The sequence below is a fragment of the Alexandromys fortis genome, unplaced genomic scaffold, assembly GCF_014885135.2.
Source record: "Alexandromys fortis isolate MF-2015 unplaced genomic scaffold, M_Fortis_MF-2015_v1.1 scaffold_32, whole genome shotgun sequence".
NCBI lineage: Eukaryota > Metazoa > Chordata > Mammalia > Rodentia > Cricetidae > Alexandromys > Alexandromys fortis.
Genome location: NW_026067938.1, coordinates 7,711,137 through 7,734,586, shown reverse-complemented (window position 1 = coordinate 7,734,586; position 23,450 = coordinate 7,711,137). Strand labels below are relative to the sequence as shown.

The 23,450-nt window shown below is 41.1% G+C and overlaps 1 protein-coding gene across 2 annotated transcripts; it reads left to right on the top strand.

Annotated features, from left to right (window-relative positions):
* Window positions 1-132: 132 nt before the first annotated feature.
* Window positions 133-23,402, top strand: Ufsp2 (UFM1 specific peptidase 2). 2 transcript variants are annotated; one of them, XM_050147248.1, is made up of 12 exons: window positions 133-223; window positions 3,363-3,441; window positions 4,769-4,946; window positions 5,028-5,094; window positions 7,074-7,228; window positions 7,607-7,799; window positions 8,914-9,060; window positions 16,128-16,292; window positions 16,505-16,629; window positions 18,877-18,953; window positions 20,001-20,125; window positions 23,230-23,402. In XM_050147248.1, the coding sequence occupies exons 2-12, from the start codon at window positions 3,378-3,380 to the stop codon at window positions 23,314-23,316; spliced, it is 1,383 nt and encodes a 460-aa protein (XP_050003205.1). In that variant the 5' UTR covers window positions 133-223; window positions 3,363-3,377; the 3' UTR covers window positions 23,317-23,402. The 2 variants fall into 2 exon arrangements, with proteins under 2 accessions (XP_050003205.1, XP_050003204.1); XM_050147247.1 differs by having other exon boundaries at window positions 7,071-7,228.
* The last annotated feature ends 48 nt before the right edge of the window (window positions 23,403-23,450 follow it).

Genomic DNA, 23,450 nt, shown 5'->3' with positions numbered 1-23,450 from the left:
CCAGAAAAAAAAATTCTCTCGAAAACAACCTTCTGTTTTCCGGCCCTCTAGCCACCGGCGAACTGTTGCAGTGTGGTACGCTCCGTGACGGCTGATGCGAAGCATTCTGGGAGTTGTAGTCCGCCTGCCGGGGTCCGGCCTTCTGAGGGCTTTGACGCCACTTCCGGGCCGACCTTGGCTTGCACGAAATCGTCATTCCTGTCACCTCCAGGTGGTGAACCTGGTAAGTGATTCTGATTGTTAGTGACCCTCCTGTGCTTCCTCCTAGGACTTCAGCAACCCTTAGGAGAATGGCTCCAGTCCCCTGGGAGGAGCCGGCCCCGAGGGGCCAATGGTGGCAGTGCAAAATTTCCTCCCTTGGGTGTCGCAGCTGCCTAGCACCCGGACTCCCGATCCTCGGGGTCAGTCATTGCATCGTGACAGTGAGACAGTTTTTGGTGTATTCGGGAGCGATGAAGAAAGAACTCTTGATTTTGGAAAGATAGGCGTAACTTCCTTCGAAGCGTCTACTCCCTTCGCTTACGTGCCACCGCACTCTCCTTGCTTCAGCTCTGGTCTCCTAGCTCGGCCAGCTCCTGCCATCTGTACCGTAGATGCTTATCTTCTTCAGATATACTTGGCACCCTGAGCTTTTTCTCTTTTCCTCGGAACCCATCTCATAAATCTACTTAACTGCTTCCTCTTAAATAGATCGTTCAGGACTCAGCAGTTGTCGAGCTGACTCGTCATTTCCACCTCCCGTCTCCACACTCTTCCGTCAGAATACACATCTTGGCAGATAACCCAATTCATCCATCTTGTGCCCACCAAACACTTGACTAATGTGTCCCATCTCAAGCCAATAGTAAAATCTTTTGGATTCTACTTCTGAGCATCTATAATATCACCTTCTTACCCTTACCATCTGGAACTTTGCCGTCATCCACTTGGGTCCTATTCTTAGTGGTCTTTTGCTTTGCTTTGGTTTTAAGACAGTGTTTCACAAAACCCAGGCTGGAGGCAGAGGCAGGCGGATCTCTGTGAGTTCGAGACCAGCCTGGTCTACAGAGCTAGTGCCAGGATAGGCTCCAAAGCCACAGAGAAACCCTGTCTCGAAAAATAAAAATAATAATAAAAAAAAAAAAACAGGCTGCCCTTGAACTGGCTATACAGCCGAGAATGACTTTGAAATCCCGATCTTCCTGCCTTCACCTTCCACGTGTTGGGATAGCCATATACCACATCAGTCTTCATACATGTTGTTTTAAGCAGGCCTTCAGCAGGTGGTCACTCTGCCTGGAATGGGCACTTTGGCACACACACACATACTACACCCCTTTCCTTTGGAAATTTTAAGGCTTCTTTCAATAGCTTGCCCTTCAGATTTCAGCGTAAACATTACATCCCCAGAGAGGATCATGATTCAGAAGCCTGAAGACACTCTGGGGTTTTCACACATGGTTTCTTAAGGAATCTTCGTAACAACCCTGGGAAGCTGTATCTTTTTTATCCCCCTGCATTTACAGAAGAGAACAGACATAGGTGCTTTAGTCAAAGTCATACAGGAAATGCCTGAGTTAAAATTTACTCTTCCTTGTCTTTTACAACTTCATTTTAAGGTTTTTTTTATTCAAATAGTAGTAGTGTCTTTATCAAACATCTTACTGGGTCAGGCAGCAGTAGCACACTCCTTTAATCCCAGTACCCGGGAGGCAGAGGCAGGTGAATCTCTCTGAGTTCCAGGTCAGCCTGGACTACATAGTGAGTTCCAGGACAGTCAGAGAGTCTCAGGGAAACCCTGTCTTTAAAACACACACACACAGAGAGACAAAAAAACTTCTTACTGTTAGCTCACGCAATATTTTCCCAATCCTTTGGTTTGGTGTCTTATGATAAACAACAGTAGGATAAACGGACATTGTTATGTGTTGAACTTTTTGTTTGCTTAGAATGAAGTCAATGGAGTGGAATTGGACATGTGGTATGCTCTTTTAATAGGTGACAGTGGTTAAATTAATGCTGTCACTTTTACCAAAAAAGTGACAAGAAATTTGCAAAATAAAAAACAGTTATAGTACCTACTTCCTAGTGTTCTGAGGATCAAAGATAATATGCACCCAGCGGCTGGTCATTGAGGGCAGCCGGTGTGAGTGCTTGCTTGTTTGTTTCAGTCCTGGGTGGACACAGAAGCTGTGTTAGTGCCTTTGTGACTGCTGTAATAGGACACCATGCACAGGACCAAGAGGGTAGTTGTGCTGTCCGTTCCAGAGATTGAATCTGTGATGGTGTTGGCAGAGGCTTGGAGAAGCCTGTGGAGCAACCAATGAGAGCTCCCATCTGGATCCATACACAAGAGGCAGAGAGCATCCTGGGAATGGTGGGAGGCTCTTGAAGCCCCAAAGCCACCCTCCATGGCAGACCACCTCCAGCAACATCACACCTCTTAATCCTTCCCAAACAGTCCCACCCACTGGGTACCAGGTCTTCAGACAGGAGCCTATGGGAGTCATTCCCATTCAGAGCATCACAGGTTCTTATTGTGTAACGTAGTTCTTCAGCCCATTCGGGGCCTGTTCGAGAATCCTCAAGGTCACCCCCACCGCCACTCGGCACACACTTAAAGACTCCTGGTACAGGTCTTTTGTTTATCCTTTGCTGTTGAAACTCAGCCTGTGGGTCCAAGTTGAGAACTGCTGGTCTCTTCCGCTTTGCAGATGCTTTTTCTCTCTGTCCGTGGCAAGCATCGTCCGAGGCCAGGTAAAGTCTGTCTAAAACGCTCTCTCTAGCTATGTGCTATTCATGTTGCTGGCAGTTAGGTTAGTTTCGTTATACTCCAATCTCGGCGTAAGATCATGAGTGGACCTTTTAAGACGGCGAGTTCTACCGATGTCTACTCTCGCCACCAGCGGTTACCCTGCTCTCATTGGCTTAGTCACAATCTCATGTTAGACTCAGTGTTCTTGTCACATTCTTGAACTAGTTTTATACCACTGATGTTGCATATCATTGATAAATGCATCAAGACCATGATTAAAAGCTTTAATGCATTGTAATCACAATGAATGGAAGTAGGGAGGCTTTTACATATTCTTGTGCCTGGGCCAGCTGTATGCCATTGATTCGGATGTCCGGGCATGTCTCCTGGATGTCCATATTCCTGGGTGTCAGAATTTTAAGCTCCCTGGGGGATTTCAGTATGAAATTCGGGTTTGAAGAACACTTTTTAGAATTTGCAGGGGTTGTTGTATATTTCCACCTAAAGAATTAACCTGTAAGATTAGTGCAGAATTTTAGTGCCGTACCCTAAACTGAAGTAGATTCTAGTTTACGTGAAGATGAGTTTGTTTCACTTTACATGGGAATTATGGTTACATTTGTTCTAGGTGATCCCCAAAGCCATGGATATACTCTTCAGAATAAGAGGAGGCTTTGATCTGGCTTTTCAGCTAGCCACCCCTAAAGGTATGTCTTCCCAAGTGTAAGGTCCGCCTGCACTACGGGACGGTTTGCGAGCCGGGAAAGGGGCCTGGAGATTCAAACACACAGAGACAGAGATACGGGTCATTCTTGAATTCCCCCTTTATTGTGGTCCAGCTTTATTGCAGCTTAAATAGGGATCCTTAACTGATAGTCACGCCCCCGTCAAAACCACTCCCCTGCCATCAGGAACTCCTGAGTGCTCAGAGCAGCTGCAAGCACAGGAAAACAAGTTGTTTTGCTCGGAGCAGCTGCAAGCATTGGAAAACAAGTTGTTTACAGAAAATTCAGGTTCTGGGGGTTCATAGCCCCCAACACCAAAGCTTCTTTATTATCAAATTTATAGTGATACATATTGAGGATAACATAAGAAAAATAAATTACACTCAAATTAAATGGAATTCAAATTTAGATTCTCTAATTCCCTGACCAGCCCACAGGGCACCTCTGAACCTTTAGGGTTGTCTTGAAGAAAATTTCTTTTTCTCTCTCTCTCTCTCTCTCTCTCTCTCTCTCTCTCTCTCTCTCTCTCTCTCTTGCACACACACACACACACACACACACACATACACACAGATGTGAACTATCCCAAATGAACACAGTGTAAACAGAACCTGGAAGCTGCACACTGCAGAGTTGTAATGTGCGTTACCCATGCCCTAGTACCCAAGTCTCTTAAATGCTGTAGTGTATTGTAATGTTAGAAGAAATTCGGAGGAGAAGAAAATCAGCGGAATTTTTATAAAGCAAATTCCAGGATGTCTTCTAGCTTCTGGCTGAGGCTAATGCTGAACACTGAGACAGACAGTGCCCGGGGAGGAGTATGGGAAATCACGGCCCAGACACCATGCTTTTGAGATGCCGCTGGGACATCGTGTTCAGGTTTCCAGCGAGCACTTAGTTGACTCTGAAGCTCAGCAGAGAGTGGTCAGAACGGGGTGGAGAACGTGAGATTGGAAGGACGCGGCTAACTCTCTGACAGTAAGTGAAGTTATCCCTGACAGTGCGTCGGTGATCTTAGAGGACAGACATTCAGAAGATCAGGGACGAAAAGTGAAGGGGGCGCGAAGAGTGGCCGCAAACAGGGGCAGAGCTTCCCTTTGAGGGTGTGAACATCTTTATAATGACCGCTTTTTAAAAACGCTAGAATTGATTGTAAATTGTTATAGATACTCTACAAGCCATCAGATGAAATTTATGGTCTCAGAATCCTAAAGGCAGAGAGGCCAGAATTCTGATAGTGATTGAAAAGTGGAGGGGGGGGGCGGTGTTTGAGAGTCACGTCCTCTGTGTACTTTTGCCTTCCACGTAGAAACGTTTGTCAAGAGCGCACTAAGACAGGTGTTGAATGACCTGACGACCAAGCTCTCTTCAGACGCCCTTGTCTTCAGAATCCACAACAGCTCCGTGTACCTGTGGCCCAACAGCGACACTAACACAGCGGAGCTGACCGACAGCGCGACCTGTAAGAACATAGTGCACCTCATTCCGTGAGTGTTTAAAGCGTCTCTGGAAATATTTTCATAGCTTCATTTCCTACTTGTAAATGTATTCGTGTATTGAAATTTTAGATGTGAGCAGGAAGAGGATACAAAACGAAAATTCCTAAAAAAGAAGGACAAAAAGTCATCAGACACGGTAAGCAAATCTGTCTTCTCTACTGATTAAAAAAAAAAAAATCTTGAATTTGGAGGTGAGTGAGGCAGAGGTGATAATTTAATCCTGCCCTCCTAGAATATTGAGACCTAGAAATATTGAGTGTCTGCTTTACATGTCTAAACATGTTTTCTTGTTGCAATGTGTAATCTTGAAAATGTTATTTTATTTTGATCCTGCAAAACCAAAGCTGATTTGGGTAGGTTTACGCATTGCTTAAAAGTAAATGAGAAGCTTAATACAGTGATAGATCATGCAGTGCCGGACAGTGTCGAAGGATTTCATTTTTGCATGTTGTCTGTCTGGTCTGCTGATTTTTAAACCAGCGTTAGGGAGCCCACCACATGCACAGCTTCCAGGCGATCTTAGATTCTGTCAGGTTGGCAGTCAGCACTACCATAGACATATTTAAGAGATACATTGGGCTGTACTTAGAACTAGAGATGGCCTCACTAACTAGTTCCTTCCTTGAGTAGATGGAAGGTGGGTGTTTTAGTTTGCTTTCTGTTTCTTTGATAAAACCCCATGACCAAAAGCAACTTGGGCATGTGGGTGGGGTTATCTGGTTGACAGGTCTCCACGACAGACTTTCCCTGAGGGAGAGCAAGGCAGGAACAGAAACAGGAACGGGGAGGAAAGCCACTTACTCAGCCAGTGTTCTGATCCCACCCAGAACCCCCTGCCACAGTGGGCTCGGCCCTCCTACATCGTTTGACAATCAAGAAAGTCTCACAGGCTGATCTAATGGAGGAAAATCTCCAGTGGAGGCCCCTCTTCCCAGGTGTAGCCAGTAGAGAGCAAAGAGTAGCCTACCCATGAAGGAATATGAGTTCAGTCTGGGTTTTATTTAAGACACCACTGACATATACTGATGAGCTGTTAAATTTTAAAACATGGAGTGTACAAAAATCATAGCTTAGAGATGAGGACTTAGAAATTATTCAAAAAAGTATACACTTTGAGGCGTACACGGCAGCTATTTTTCAGTATGCTCCCCAGTGTAGGGTCTGTTTTGTGCTTGCTTGTGGTTACATTCCAATATCTTTAGCTGGCGTGTTATAGAAGTGTGTCCTAGCATAGCATATTAAATAAGAAGGTGCTTGTGTTCTGCATTGGTGATGTGGACATTTTTTGCCAGTTACTTAAGGCATTTACCAGTTTCCGTTATAGCTCATATCTCATGGAAGGCAGTGTGTTTGGTATCCTTTTGAAATTTCCTTTTTGGCGTTCCCTACTTCAATGAATACATTAGTCCATATATATCATGTACTTTTCCTGTTCCAGTTTGGGAATCAACCATTCTCCGTGGAGTGCGCTCATACACACGCGCGCACACACACACACACACACACACACACACACACACGTATTCACATGTACCTGTATAAGTTGCGTTTCTGCTTCTAGTTCTGCCTCACCCTCACAACTTCTCCAGCCAATCCCAGTGAGAAGCTCAGCTCCTAGGGTCCTCTAATTCTGCTAAATTTTTTCAATACACAGAAAGGAATTTCAGGATTGTCTTACATATAGTTCTTTGGTTTTGGCACTTTTTGTTTGATTGGCTTGTTGCTGTTTTAAGACAGGGTCTCACCATGTAACTCTGGCTGACTTGGAACTTGATAAGTAGACCAGCCTGGCCTCAGACTCACAGAAATCCACCTGCTGAGCAATTTTATTTGAAGGTTTTCTGTTTTACTTTTTTACTTTAGGTCTGTGCAAAAGTGGAAAGAATAGTATTAGCCCAGTATGCCCTACACTTGGCTCTGATATTTATAAACTCATGGACAGGCTGACTCCATGCACTCTACATTCATCCAGATTATTTTGAAGCAGAAAGGGATTTCCTGAAGTTACTATCTGTAATGTAATTTTATATGTCATTGTTTAAAACTCTATTTACCCTTTATATGCAGAGTTTAATGTTCCACAAGTTGACTCTGAACTGTCTCTTTGTATAGCAGCAAATAGTAAACATAGATCTCATGCTGGAAATATCGACCTCTCTGGGAGCCGTGACCCCCATCATTGAAAGGGAAAATGAAGAACACCATTACATTAATATGAACTTGCCAATCGACGTGGTTGTGTCTGTTGCTCCAGAAGAAACATGGGGAAAGTAGGTATTTTATAGTAATCACAGCCACATTTAAGTGAGGACCCTTCTATAAAATAATCAGAACTCAGTTCTTTTAAAGAGATGACGTAAGTCATATCCAGAGTGGTGGGGCTGTTTTTACTGTGATATACTCCTTGCTTTCAACCTAAGAGTCATGGGATAATTAAATATTTATTTGGAAGAAGTAGAATGGCATGCTGAAATTTAGAAGGCTTCCCTTTTTATCCAGTCAGAGAAAATACAGCTACTTTGCATAATTTAGACTTTGTTTGACAAACTTTGTCCAGTGAAGTTTGTACTCTGTTCGGGGCACGTTAGCCGTAGATCTTCATTTTAGCCACCATCTCTTTCGTTAACTCACTTCAATATCTTCCACAGAGCTCGCAAACGTCTAGTGGATGCCGTTCATAGTCAACTAGTTGATGTGGAAAAATGCATGCTGAGATATATGAAAGGAACGTCTATTGTAGTCCCGGAGCCACTGCACTTCCTGTTACCAGGAGAAAAGAATCTCGTAACAGTTTTATATCCCTCAGGAATCCCCGATGGTCAGCTGCAGGCCTATAGGAAGGTAAAAGTGGATCCGTTATTATGAGAAAAATGTCTCTTGTTCAGTTTTTGCTTAAGTATAATTTGTAGTAAATTATTTTATGGTTTAATTTAAAAGTGCAGAAATGGGCTTCTGTAGAATAGAAATGTCATGGAATTTCTTTGTGATATGATTAGTGATAAAAGCTTGCCAGTTTAGCATAGCGTGGAACATTTTCATTTCAGTGCTCACTGCGGGTCATATGATTATGAAATTTTATACTTTCCATAGTGAAAATAGAAACGGGAAGATGCTTATGTGCCGAGAGTAGCTGATGTACATGAAGAAATTCCTTTCCCTCCGTTCCCTCCAGATCTGTGAGAGTACAGGGCAGAAGGAATGGGGGAATCCATGTTAATTCTGACTATGATACATGGTAATATTGCAACCACAGATAAGGTTATTTAAGTTCCATTAGAGAAGTTTTATAGAAAACCTGTCCAGCATATAAAGAAGTGAGAGTTATCAACCAAAAAACTGATTTTTAGCATATGTCTTTTGGACCTGTAGCCTTGCCTGACATTCACCAAATTATGTCCTGAATGAGGTCCTAAGTAGTGTAATGCTAGCCCTCTATAGTGCTCCAAAAGTTGGAGATAAATTGGTTTTCAGAGACAGTGCACGCTGACCTGTTGAAACCACTGGGTACACCGGAGATTGGCCAGACTTTGACAATAAGTATTGTATGTTTTATGAGGTTGAGAAAATAGTGCATGATAAACATTGGTAAATGTTCCTCCTCATGCCTTCTTGGTTGCCATCTAACTTCTACTCTGTGTTTAATAACTGCACTGATATGTCTAAACTATTATAAACACGATTCCCCAAAGTACTTTGACGCATCATTATGAATTACAGTTTCAGATGTACAAACTCCCAATTCCAGCAGGTTATTTGCACGTCTCCGTCTCCCCAGCTGGTTTCCACTAGGGAGTGTAAACTGGCCTGTCTGTTCACCAGCTGACCTTAATGAATTAAGTCATGTTTTTGAAAACTTATAGCTAACGTATTTCCTGTTTTATAATTATTGAGCTTGAGTGTTTTAGCTGAAAATCTAAAATTTTTTTCTCTGTTTATTGATTCTGGTTTTATTTAGGAGTTACATGACCTCTTCAATCTGCCTCATGACAGACCTTATTTCAAAAGGGCCAATGCGTATCACTTTCCAGATGAAGCCTATAAAGATGGCTGCATTAGGAACCCACATGCTTATCTGACTCCACCTAACATAGAGGGTAGCGTGGTGAGTTCAACTAGTTATTATGAGAGTTGATCCATTATTGTCATTCATTGTTTTGGGTTGGTTCCCAAGAGAAGATTCCGATTGTGTGTCATTCCCTAAAAAATAATTCATCACTTGTCTCTTTTAAACCTGTGTTTAAGATCTCATTTAAGGAGCCAGGTGTGGCGATACACACCTTTAATCCCAGCACGCTGGAGGCAGAGGCAGGTGGATCTCTGAGTTCAAGGCCAGCCTGGTCTATAGAGTGAGTTCCAGGACAGCCAGGGCTACACAGAGAAACCCTGTCTCGATAAAACAAAAACAAAAGTCAGAAAACCTCCTTTAAGATAGCTGTAATCAGTGGGGGGGAGGGGCTTAGTATTAAGAGTGTTTGCTGTTCTTCCATAGGGCATGAGTTCATTTCCAGCACCCACGTCAAGCAACTCACAGCTGCTGTTGCTGCAGCCCTAGGAGACCTTGTGCTGTCTTTTAGCACACACACGCACATATGCACACGCACACGCACACACACACACACATGCAAATCTTGTTTTAAAAAACTAGCAGTAATTAGCTTAGAGTATCAGTACACATGTCTTTAATCTCAGCAAGTTCCAGACGAGGCAGGGAGACCCCGCCTCAAAAAGATAGCAATAACGAATGATCTAAAAGGTCATAGAGCAACTCCATAGTTTATATTGCATCTTATGTTTATTTTACATCCTTATTAGTTCTTTACAAAAGGCCCAAGATCATAAAGCACTAAGTGCATGCTGATTGATTTTGACAATAAAACAGGTGCCTTATCCATGTTACAAAATGCAAAAGGCATTTCTTTACTTTAGTATTATTCTGTAATATGGGACGTGTGTATGTCACACTCACACACATTTATATGTATCTACACATTGAAACACATGTCACAGCATAGCAAAGAAATGAATAACTAGGAATTTTACTTAGTTACAAGGCAGACCATTCCTGACTCGTGTGCTTTGTCTCCGCACGACCTCCTCAGCATAGTCCCACAGGTGCCTTACAGTCTCCACATCTGTGCATTCAGCCAGCCCGAGATCAGAGATACCTAAAAAAAGAAATAGTCTACCCTGAATGTATATATTTTTGCCTTGCGTTTATTTCCTGGAAAATATGGTAGCCATTTATATAGTCTTTTCATTGTTTTTATCTAAGATAGGTAATCTAGAGATTATTTAAAATAAGTGGGAGGATATTCATGTATATTCATAAAAACTACTGTGTTAGTTTTCATAAACAGCCTAAGTCTCCAGGGTTTGTATCTGCACTGGGTCCTGGGACAGTTTTCTAAGCACACTAAAGGACCATTGCAAAGGGACACATTCAGCCCTCTCCCTTCCAGTGCTGGTTTCCAAGAGCTTCATATGTATGTATGCATATAAAAGACACATCGCTTTAGCAGTATTTGTTTCATTTTGAGTTTTATAAAACTCTTACCATGTAGTCTTCTACCATTTGTTTTTCACTCAACGTTCTATATCTAAAATTCATCTTATTTGGTCTTACTCTGGTTTAGTTATCTTGATCCTGTATAATAAACATTTTTATAATATTTCCAGGATTTTTGTGATTTCAGGAAGTCTTCTGTGAACATTCCCATTCATGTGTCCTGTTCATATATGTGTGAAACAGCTGTAAACACTTACTAGGTTTTTTTTTTCACTTTTGTCTCTTTATTTCTCAAACCATTTCAGGGAAAGTTATAAACTTCATGTTATTTACCCCTAAACACTTCATCTGATCTTCCGGTGATAATGGATGTATTCATTATATAAATCCATGTTCATTGTCATGTCTTATTCACTGCTGGATTTGGTTTGATAATACTTTGTTAAGATTTTTTTCATTGTGGAGCAGTGGTGGCGCACTTCTTTAATCCCAGCACTCAGGAGACAGAGTCAGGCAGTTCTCTGTGAGTTTCAGGACAGCGAGGACTGTTACACAGAGAAACTGTGTCTCAAAACCCGTGTGTGTGTGTGTGTGTGTGTGTGTGTGTGTGTGTGTGTGTTCTGTATTTGTAATTGATATTTCCTTAGAATTTTCTTTTCTCTTAATTAAAAATGTATCAGGGATTTACAGTTTTTATATCAGTATATAAAAATGTATCAGGGATTTACAGTTTTTATATCAGTATATAAAATTGTATCAGGGATATATTAAATAAGTTGGGTAATGCTCCATCTTTTAAATTTCTGAAGTTTGTAAATGATTGGCATGTTCTTTTCTTGATCATTTGAAATGACAGCCTTGAACAACAACCTGGACTTTAGCATTTTCATTGTGAGTTATTCTTTTTTTTTTAAGAGATTTTATTTTAATTGTGTGTGTATGTGCACACGTATAAAGGTGCTGTGGAAGCCAGAGGTGCTGGATCCCTCTTGAATTGGATTAGCAATTGGAATAAACAATTTTATTTACTTTTAAGTACTTTTATATTCATATGTGACGGTACTTCAGTCTTTCTTGTCTATGACTCCGCCCACTGTGGGAAGAACTTCTGAAGCAGAGGATCATTGGCTGTGAAGGCTGTGGCAGCAGATCCACAGTTGGCCTCTGCAGACTGTAGAGATGATGTGTCTGTCACACTTCAGGAAGCAGGAAGTCCACAATTAGCTTTCCTTGGTTGAACTCTAAATATCCCAGGGCCATCCTCGTCCACGGGTTCCTGAGGGATATCCGTTCTTCATTTCCTCGGCCTCAGGTAGTTGCTAGCGTTCCTTGGCTGTGGTCACACCACTCACAGCTGACCCTCTTGTTCCTCTGTGATGCGTTAGTGCCTGCCCGGATAGACAGAAGAACCCTCCACCGCTCCATTGTAAGTCCTGAACATACACTTAAAGTGGGGCCACTGTTGTTTGGCAGATTAGGACAGAGACATCTTTGGGAGCAGCCATTTTTCTTCCTACCAAATGATCTGATTATACATTTTCAGTTTGTACCTTGTCAATCTATTGCCTAATTGTCCTGTGAGTGCCCTGTCTTTCCCCACAACTCCGAGTTTTAAAAACTAAAATGCTTTTCCAGAAAAAGTTCGTGTTTAGCATTATGCTATAAGGAAGAATCAGGTGGCAGCAGTCCCCATTTCAGTCACGAATAACACACGTTGGCTGTAATCAGGGGCAGGATTGCAGACCTGCAGAAGCATTGTTCCCGCCGCCCACTGTGCAGAGCCTGCTTTTGTTTGCTTGTGTGTCCCTGTAGTTCTTCCTTCCTCCAGGCATCATGTACTCAGGGCAGCATGTTTAGCAGCCGTGTGCCCTGCCCTCTGCGGGATGAGGGCCTAGAAATGAATACGGTTCAACATAGGCATTGGAGTCCACAGGCTGGTGTGCATAGGCAGACATTGACAATATCATCAGCCACGTGTGAACTAGCTATGATTGCCTGGAAGATTTAATATGCATGCATGCATACACACATGAAGTCAGGAGGAGTTGATAGCCACGACAGAGGGCAGGTGGTGAGAAAGTGGGCGTGCTGTTTTTAGTGGGCTGGCCAGGGAAGGCTTCCGGCATTTTAACAGAGACCTAAGTGGGAAAGTATTCACGCTGTAAAACTAACTGGGAAAAGGATATTTCCAGCCAGGAAAATTGGCTTCATAATCAGGTAACCACTGGCATATTCAAAACTAAATTACATTAAGAAAGGGAAAGTATAGGAGCTAACATTGTTAAGCCAGAACACATATCTTTCTAGCACGGTTTTAAGTAGGTCCATTGGGAAAGACTCTGGACTGTAAGAAAAAGTCAAAAGAATATAATATTATTTTATTATTGATTTTTATTGAGCTCTACATTTTTCTCTGCTCCGCTCCCTGCCCCTTCAACCTTCTCTCAAGGTCCCCATGCTCCCAATTTGTTCAGGAGATCTTGTCTTTTTCTACTTCCCCTGTAGATTAGATCTATGTAAGTCTCTCTTAGAGTCCTCATTGTTGTCTAGGTTCTCTGGGATTGTGGTTTGTAGGCTGGTTTTCTTTGCTTTATGTTTAAAAACCACTTATGAGCGAGTACATATGATAATTGTCTCTCTGGGTCTGGGTTACCTCACTCAAAATGTTTTATACCTCCATCTATTTGCCTGCAAATTTCAAGATGTCCTTATTTTTTCTGCTGTGTAGTACTCCATTGTGTAAATGTAACACATTTTCCTTATCCATTCTTTGGTCAAGGGGCATTTAGGTTGTTTCCAGATTCTGGCTGTGACAAACAATGCTGCTATGAACATAGTTGAGCACATGTCCTTGTGGCACGATTGAGCATCCTTTGGATATATACCCAAAAGTGATATTACTGGGTCTTGAGGAAGGTTGTTTCCTAATTTTCTGAGAAACCACCACAGTGACATCCAAAGGGGCTGTACCAGTTTTCACTCCCACCAGCAATGCAGAAGTATTCCCTTTTTCCCACAGCCTCTCCAGTATAAGTTGTCATCAGTGTTTTTGATCTTGGCCATTCTTACAGGTGTTAGATGGAATCTCAGAAATGATTTGCATTTCTCTGATGACTAAGAATGTTGAACATTTCTTTAAGTATCTTTCAGCCATTTCAGATTCCTCTAATGAGAGTTCTCTGTTAGGTCTGTACTCCATTTTTTTTATTGGATTATTTGTTCTATTGATGACCAATTTCTTGAGTTCTTTGTATATTTTGGAGATCAGACCTCTGTCAGATGTGGGGTTGGTGAAGATCTTTTCCCATTCTGTAGACTGTCGTTTTGTCTTGTTGACCAAGTCCTTTGCTTTACAGAAGCTTTTCAGTTTCAGGAGGTCCCATTTATTAATTGTTTCTCTCAGTGTCTGTGCTGCTGGGGTTATATTTAGGAAGTGGTTCCCTGTGCCAATGCATTCAGGTGTACTTTCTCTTCTTTGAGGTTCAGTGTGGCTGGCTTTATGTTGAGGTCTTTGATACATTTGGACTTGAGATTTGTGCATGCTGATAGATATGGGTCAATTTTCATTCTTCATGTTGATAGCGAGTTATGTCAGCACCATTTGTTAAATAAGCTTTCTTTTTTTCCATTTGATATTTTTTGCTTCTTTGTCAAAAATCAGGTGTTCGAAGGTGTGTGGATTAATATCCGGTCTTCAGTTTGGTTCCATTGATCCCTCTGTCTGTTTTTATGCCAGTTACAAGACCGTTTTTATTACTGTAGCTCTGTGGTAGAGTTTGAAGTCACGGATTGTGATGCCTCCAGAAGTTCCTTTATTGTACAGGATTGTTTTGGCTATCCTGGGTTTTATGCTTTTCCATATGAAGTTGAGTACTGTTCTTTCGAGGTCTGTGAAGAATTTTGCTGGGACTTTGATGGACATTTCATTGAATCTGTAGGTTGCTTTTGGTAAGATTGCCATTTTTACTGTGTTAATTCTACCTACCTAAGAGCATGGGAGATCTTTCCACTTTCTGGTGTCTATTTCAATTTCTTTCTTCAAAGATTTAAATTTCTTGTCATACAAGTCTTCCACTTGTTTGGTTAGAGTTACTCTGAGATATTTTATGCTATTCGTGGCTATTGTGGGGGTGATGTTTCTCTGATTTCTTTCTCAGCCCATTTATCTTCTGTGCACAGGAGGGCTACTGATTTTTTTGAGTTAATCTTGTATCCTGCTACATTACCGAAAGTGTTTGAGTTGTAGAAGTTCTTGGTAGAATTTTTGGGGTCATTTATGTAAACTATCATATCAGCAGCAAATAGTGAGATTTGACTTCTTCTTTTCTGATTTGTACCCCCGATCTCCTTTTGTTGTCTTACTGCTCTAGCTAGGGCCTCAAAAACTATATTGTATAGATATGGAGAGAGTGGGCAACCTTATCTTATTCCTGATTTCAGTGGAATCGCTGTGAGTTTCTCTCCATTTAGTTTGATGTTGGCTGTTGCCTTGCTATATATTACCTTTATTATGTTTAGGAACATTCCTTGTATTCCTGCTCTCTCCAAGACCTTTATCATGAAGAGGTGTTGTGTTTTGTTGAAAGCTTTTTCAGCATCTAATGAGATAATCATGTGGTTTTTACTTTTCAGTTTATTTATATGGTGGATTGTGTTGACAGATTTTTGTATGTTGAACCATCCCTGCATCTCTGGAATGAAGGCAACTTGATCACAGTACATGATGGTTCTAATGTGTTCTTGGATTTGATTTGCCAGTATTTTATTTAGTATTTTTGCATGAATGTTCATGAGTAAGATTGGTCTGTAATTCTCTTTCTTAGTAATGTCTTTATATGGTTTGGGTATCAGGGTAATTGTAGCCTCATAAAAAGAGTTTGGCAATATTCCTTCTGTTTCTATTGTGTGGAACAATTTGAGGAGTATTGGTATTAATTCTTCTTTGAAAGTCTTATAGAATTCTGAGCTGAAGCCATCTGGTCCTGGGCTTTTTTTGGTTGGGAGACTTTTGATGATTGTTTCTATTTCTTCAGCAGTTATAGTTCTGTTTAATTTGCTTATCTGGTCTTGATTTCATTTTGGTAAGTAATATTTGTCCAGAAAGTTGTCCATTTCCTTTACATTTTCCAATTCTGTGCAGTACAGGTTTTTGAAATATGACCTGATGATTCTCTGTATTTCCTCCGTGTCTGTTGTTATGTCCCCCTTTTCATTTCTGATTTTGTTAATTTGGATATTCTCTCTCTGCCTTTTTGTTAGTTTGAATAAAGGTTTGTCTATTTTGTTGATTTTTTTCGAAGAACCAACTAAAAGAATATAACAATAAGCCATTGTTCTTGAAGGCATTTTATAAGGGTCTAGAGCAGCGTTCTCAGCCTTCCTGTACTGCCCCTCTTTAATACAATTCCTCAATTGTAGTGCCCCTCAACCATAAAATTATTTTCGTTTCTGCTTCTTAACTGTAATTTTCCTACTGCTACGAATTGTAGTGTAAATGTGTTTTCTGATGGTCTTAGATGAACTTTGTGAAAGAGATTGCAACCCAGAAGTTGAGAACCATTGTCTAAAGTAAAAGTCTAGCTCTACAACAGTAAATATTACTCTGGCATTCCTACAGAATACGTACTCTGTCTTTAATATTTTACTACATTTCTTTTTTACAGGTTTCTGTGGTCCAGGGCATCTACGCTTATCACCATTATATGCAGGATCGGATAGATGACAATGGCTGGGGCTGTGCTTATCGATCCCTACAGACCATCTGCTCATGGTTCCGACACCAGGGGTACACAGAGAGGTCCATTCCAACACACAGAGAAATTCAGCAGGTACAGAGCTTGCCATTTTAAATTAAAACCAATTTGTTTTCCGTTAGCTTTTAATATGACATTATAATTATTACTACTCCATGGCATAGATTTATTTTTATTTTGAAAAAAAGTATTATCTTACTGGTAATCAATTAAAATACTCTTAATATAATTTTAATAGATACCTTGCCTATGGATTTTTTAATCTTTTGTGTTTTTAATACATAAAGGCTCTTGTTGATGCTGGTGACAAGCCAGCGACATTTGTGGGATCTCGGCAATGGATTGGATCTATTGAAGTACAGCTGGTACTAAACCAACTGATAGGTGTGACTTCAAAAATACTGTTTGTTAGGTAAGGGTACTTCATAAGCCAGGTATGTCATTTGTAAAGTGACAGCTTATCATTTTTGTTAAAATAATAGAAAAATGACATTTTCTCCATATTTATTTCCAATCATTGCTCTTCCTCATTATCTCATTGCTTTATAAATCTCACTTTTTAGAACAAGCTGTGATATATACATGTATTTTCTAGACTTAATTTTAGTCTATACAAGGAAAACTTATAAATATCTTTGGATAAAGTTCCTAATATAAAATGTAGTTTTCTAATGTTTAAATCTCCAAAAAGTCTTATAAGGAGAAAACCACTGTTGATCACTGACTATTGTGGTTTTCTTTTATTCTTTTTCTTGTTAAACATGTTAATAAACCAACAAATACACAATAATATATTCACTTACTTTTTTTATAATTCTAATAAATAAGAGAAAATATAAATTAGCACATATCAGTTTCTCTGACCATAAATTGCATTTTTATTAAACATCTATGAAGTTTTTAATTTCATCTCCATAAATGTTATACTCTGATTTCTCACATGTGGTGTAAAATATTTACTAAATAAATAAGATATAATGTTATTGCAGTCAGCACTCTAAATCCCCTGAGAGACAAGAGTTTCTTGGCTCAGGGAGGGAGTGCTCCTGAGTTTGAGACTCCACAGGCTATGACACATATCCCCCAGAGGCCGAGAGACAGAGGCCTGAGGAACCACACTTGTACAGCCTTGAGCAGGGACACCATGGTTGTCAACTAGAGTAAACACATGGCCCAATGTACTAGGTGGTTTGGGGGCCATTTCTGTCACCCCAGAAGAGGATTCTGACTATGCCTAGTATAATAACCAACTATTCTAGGCAAAGCAGTTACTGCGGATCCCACCCCACCCAACTCCTAGGCACAACATAAAAAAAAACTGGGAATGACTTTTCTTCTACTTTGTTAAATAATAAGTTAAATACTTAAAGACTTTTTCCATGGGCTCACATTTTAAACAGTCTTGTATTGATAACTACAGTAACAGTATTTATCGTCCAAGTACTTAAAGTATATTTAATCTCACAGTTGGAACTGTGAAAATCAGTAAGAACTAATGGCAGATAAAGTAGTAAATAACTATTTTTAAAAAATTAAAGTGTGGAGCTGATGAGGTGAAAGACACTTGCCACCAAGCCTGGCTACCTGAGTTTAACTCGTGGGACCCCATATGTGTGCCATAGCGCAGGTGAACACATGCACACTCAAAGTAAGGGTTCGAAACACTAAAATATTTGTGCGTTCCCTGCCCGGCCGAGAGTTACCAGGTTTATGCCACCTGGTTCACTTGCAGAAGTAATGGGTCTACTGATGACTGAGCTCACCATTTCTTTCTCTTTCTTTACTTTCTACGGATGTGAAATTTTCTTTGGCCTTTTCATCTGATCTTTCAGTATGCAGTACAATACTCTGATGACGGTGAGCTGTAGCTACAAGTTAGCTTCCAGTTTCCTTTTCGTTAAGGGAAACAAGTGGTTGTGTTGCTAAGCTCCGCTGTTTGATGTTACAGGTACTAAATAAATCTTTACAGTATTTTCAACTTGGAGTGCTGAGGAGTATATGTACTCTTCCTTCTTCTGTCTTTCTCTTCTCAAAAATGAGAGGAACCTAGTCTGCCCAAACACTTGCAAACACTTTGAAGTTCTCACAGAAGAATAGATTAGCCCTAGAATCTCCCCTGTCTTACACATAGGCTGGTGTCACTGGTCCAGTTTAAAGACAGAACGGAGCTGGAGAGATGGCTCAGCGGTTAAGAGCATTGCCTGCTCTTCCAAAGGTCCTGAGTTCAATTCCCAGCAACCACATGGTGGCTCACAACCATCTGTAATGAGGTCTGGTGCCCTCTTCTGGCCTGCAGGCATACAAGCAGACAGAATACTGTATAAATAATAAATAAATATTTAAAAAAAAAAAAAAAAGACAGAACGGATATGTAGACTGTGAAGAATGACAAGGTGACCAGCTCCGGTCTCATGCTGAAAATCCAAAGCCTTTATGCAGCTCCAGAAGCAGAAAGATGGAATCTTTCTCTTTCTTCCCTAGTTAGTATCCTGAAAACTTTAGGGTTCACAGTCTCTAAGTTGCATCTGAATCCGGTCCCTGCAACTTAATTTTTTTTTTCAGATTCACAAACAAAAATATTGAAAGCATTGCTTTCCTTACTAATTACTTGACTGAATGCTGAAAATAGTTATCTGATAGACGATTTCTTTCTATTTAGTCAAGGATCAGAAATGGCCTCTCAAGGACGAGAACTGGCCAACCATTTCCAGAATGTGGGCACTCCAGTAATGATTGGTGAGGTGTTTTGGACGTGTTGGGTTCTTTTGGCTGAGTGGAGAATAAATAAATCTTATTTGTATAATGTTTTAGTGTTACATAAATACTAGCCATTTTAAATTGGGTCTGGAGCGATGGCGATGGCTTACGGATTGAAAGCACTGGTGGCTTTTCCAGTGCTTTTAACTGAGTTCCATTCCCATGCAGTGGCTCACAGTCACCAGTGGTTCCAGTTCCGGGGAACCCATGTCTCTTCAGTGCTTCACATGGTGCGCAGACATAGACGCAAACAAAACACCTGCATACATAGAACAAATGTATAAACATTTCAGAGTCAACTTAGACACACTACTCTTAGCATTTTAATTTCCAAAGCATAGAGAAGTTGCAAAAAAGGTTTAGTAACCAAGAATAAGTGCTAAAAAGAAAATGATAACTGTTTGAACATTTAAAGAGCCAAGAGTAGTATTGTTAAAAAGGTGAAGCCACTTGGCCAAGCATCCTGAGTCATGACTCTGTCACTAGCTTGGCTGATTCTGTGTCACAACAGACTGCTTACCTTCGCTGGGTTTCCTTGTAAAATAAGATTTGACTAAATGAGCTAAAGAGACACGACTCTCTGAAACAGAAGATGAACGTGTAAGGAGAGTAGCACAAGAACCTAATGGGTGGATGGGCTGGAGATGCTCAGCAGACGCAAGAGCTTCTGCCGGGAGAGGCACCTCAGTGATCATTACTTCACTGGCAGGAGCTGGCCCCTTGGTGGCCCTTTCTCAGTTGATTTGGGGGAATTTTATGAATATAGCAGTAGAATATAAACTTTGTATGATTATAGATATGATCAAAGCATTTCTTACATATTTCCAAATGTAACACAGTAGCTATTAAATATGTAATCTTATCCTTTCAAGTATATTTGCCGTCATGGTATTTTACAATATTGGGAAGACTGTTCTAATGCTGTATTACTTGTTAATTAATAGGCAAAACAATTAGTTTTATATTTGAACTGAATAAGCAGCTGAAATTAATGTATGCTCTACTATATATAATTTTCTTTTCTAGGAGGAGGAGTATTGGCTCACACGATACTAGGAGTCGCATGGAATGAAACTACAGGGCAGATAAAGTTTCTGATTCTAGACCCACATTATACAGGTGCTGAAGATCTGCAAGTTATCTTGGAAAAGGTAAATGCCTGTATCACGTAAATATAAAACCCTGGCCATTAGCAAAGAGAAGCCTAGGGCCGCTGCCCTCACAGCAGTGTTTGTAAGTCTGTAGTGTAACTGTATTCTGTGTAGGAAAGACAGCAGGGGTCACAAAAGGCACAACATTCATAAAAGCTTTGCTGTTTACTAAACTTCCTAGTAGAACATAACCTATTTCCCTTGCAGATTCCCAGCACATACGGTTGTACTGTCTTCACCAGTGTCTTAAAACAAGAGCAGAATAAACTTAAAATCGGGACTGGGGAGAAGGCAGAACCGTTAGGGGCGCTTGCCCTTCTTTACAGAGGAGCGAGTTCAGTTTCCAGCACACGCTTTATGTGGCTCACCACCACGTGTAACTCCAGCTGCAGGGTATCAACACCCTGAGTACAGATCCACACATACCCATAATAATTTTACAATCAGTGAATCAATAGATAAGAAAATGCCGGTCATTATGGAGATGTGATTACTTCTCACTATGTACTTATAGATCAGTCTATAAAGATTGGAAGTTGAGGCAAATGTAGAAGAGTATTTGTTGACATAATATTGACTACATGGGGGCATAAATCTAAATTGATTTACAGGCAGCTAATTCTCATATGAAAGGCTGGGGAGATGATTCCGCAGATTAAAAAAAAAAAAAAAAAAAGCTTCCTGCCCACCTGACAACGTGAGTTTGTTCCCTAGATCCCACATGGTAGACAAGAACCAACTCCTGCAAATTGCTCTCTGACCTCCACAAACACAAAATAAATAAGTTTGTTTGTTTTTAGATAATAGCAACATTGTCCTATTTAGTAGCAAAATATTGATTCTTCTGGCATTTATGATACCCAATCAGTGTCAGCCGTCCGTAGTCCTAAGCATGTCTAAGGATCCCTCAGTCTCCTGGAGAGGGACAGAGGGCTGTCCAGAAGGATTCTCAGACAAGAAGTATGCAGATCTAGGTCTAGAAGGCTGTGGAAGGACTCCTTAGAGGGAGGGCAGGGAAGCATAGACTGTTCCCCCAAACTGAATGAGCTTCCTGTGCTTTAGCTCAGTAAGGAGGGGCGGGGGCGGGGCAGACAGGAAAGCGGAGTTAGGATTTAGATTTTATCTTAAGAGCAGGTAGAAACCTTCGTTGTTTTCATCAGGGGCGTGTTATGGGTGATAAATATGCTTCTTTCTGGCTGATTAATGGGCTTTGCCCCTGATGGAATGATTTATCCTGAAGCCATTAGATAAAGGGAGTCGTCACCCTGATTACTTTCTGTGAGGACTGTGCCAGTTACGTTTTTGTAGAATGCCTTAACAGCAGAAAGCCCTTTAACCCTCTGATGCATTTCACACTGAAGCCAAGCCAGGGCACAGCACCAGCGAACTCTGACTTCCTGGACTCCAGCAGATGACGGAGCAGTAAAGTTCACCGTCCTGGCCGAGTTCGGTTTCTGTTGAGGATAAAAACAAAAGCACCTGGGGAGGAAAGAGTTTGTCTGGCTTACACTTCCTGATCACAAGCTGTCTGTCATAGAGGGCTCCAGGCAGCACAGAGGCAGAAACTAAAACAGACCAAGGAGGACCTGTCTGCTGGCTTGCTTTCCATGGCTTGCTCGCCTTGCTCTTTACACTCCTCGGGACCACTTACCTAATGCCTGGCACCACCCACAGGGGGCTAGGCCCTCCTCTTCCAGCTAGCAATCAAGAAATGCCCCCACTTGTGCCCACAGGCCGACTGACAGAGGCAGTTCCTATGCTCAGGATCCCTCTTCCCAGGTTGTCAAGTTGACACCAGGATTAGCCATCCCACCTCCTCCCAGCTTCCCCTTACGCCTTCCCAGGCTGGTGTCTGGAAGTATGTACCCCATGTCTTTTTGGTTACCAGAAGGTCTGTCTGTGTGAGAATACTCAAATGCCCAAAGCAGAGAGTGTACAATGTTTTAATTTTCTACTTTGACCTTGCTTAAATTTTTACAATTAACAAAGAAAACAGCCTGATCAGTGAGTTCCCCCTCTCCATACTGAAAAAGAGCTAATACACTCGAGTCAGTGACTCGGCTCTCAGCGTCTCAGCCTAAGCATTCCGCATTGACCTCGATGTGACACAGGCAGTCATCAGCTTCCTTTAATAAAAGCAGCCTGGCCGCGTGGCACACACCTGAAATCCCAGTGTGGGGGTAGGAGGAGTTCTGCCAGCCCAAGGTCAGGCTAAACTGAGTAAGTTCCAAGCCTTCTTGGGCTACATCTTGTCACAAAGAGAAAGTAGAAAAATGAGTGACCCTAGAAGAAATTTGATAAAACTTTCATATTTATAATAAACCACTAAAAAATACTCTTTGCTAGAGAAAAGGATTAAACTTGAAGACTAGAAGCAAACAGCCTGTGAAGATCAAAAACAGAACTCATGGGACTGTGTCACTGGATGGCACATATATAGTCTTGTATGGGCTACTACGTAAGTTTGCCAGTAAAGCCGGCGCAGCTACCAATTGCCTTTATCTTAGAACCAATGAAGTATAATGTCTGGACTAACAATTGCTATAAGGAATTGATTTTTTTTTGATGACTTCTAAAGTGTTATAGATTTTTTTTTTTGCTTTGTTCTTTTTAAAAATCTATGTAGAAAGGATGCCTGGTTTACTTTCTATTGCTGTGATAAGCACTATAAACAAAGCAGCTTGTAGAGGAAAGGGTTTACTTCATCCTACAGTGCAGAAGTCGGGACAAGAACTGAAGACTGTAGAGGAATACCACTTACCGGCTTGCTCAGCTTGATCTTTTATGTGAGCCAGGACCCCCTGCCCAGGTCTGGCACTGCCCACAGAGTACTGGGCCCTCCCACGTAAATCATCAGTAAAGACAATTTCCCACAGGCAAGTCTGAGAGGCATTTTTCCAATTGAAGTTCCTCTTCCCAGGTGATGGTAGCTTGTAGCAAGTTGACAAAAGTTACTTTGCTCACTTAGAAAGTCCCTGAATTAGGCCTTTGTCTGAGTCTCATGCTGGGGTCCTGCTGACAGAGCTTCCTGGTAGAGTTTCCCGAAGATTCCATCCTGGACCCTTGGGCTATAAAAACTTTTCTTTCCTTTCGTCCAAATCTAGGGCTGGTGTGGATGGAAGAGCCCAGACTTCTGGAACAAGGATGCGTACTATAACTTATGCCTTCCTCAACGACCAAATGCTGTTTAAATGCTATTTAATTATCTTGGAGTCAAGATTATAGATATGAAAGAGCTGTTGTATGTTAATAAAAGCAAGCATAATTTTAAATTAAATCTTGGCTGTGACTTAATTTAAACTATTTTTTTTTTCAAAATAGTAAA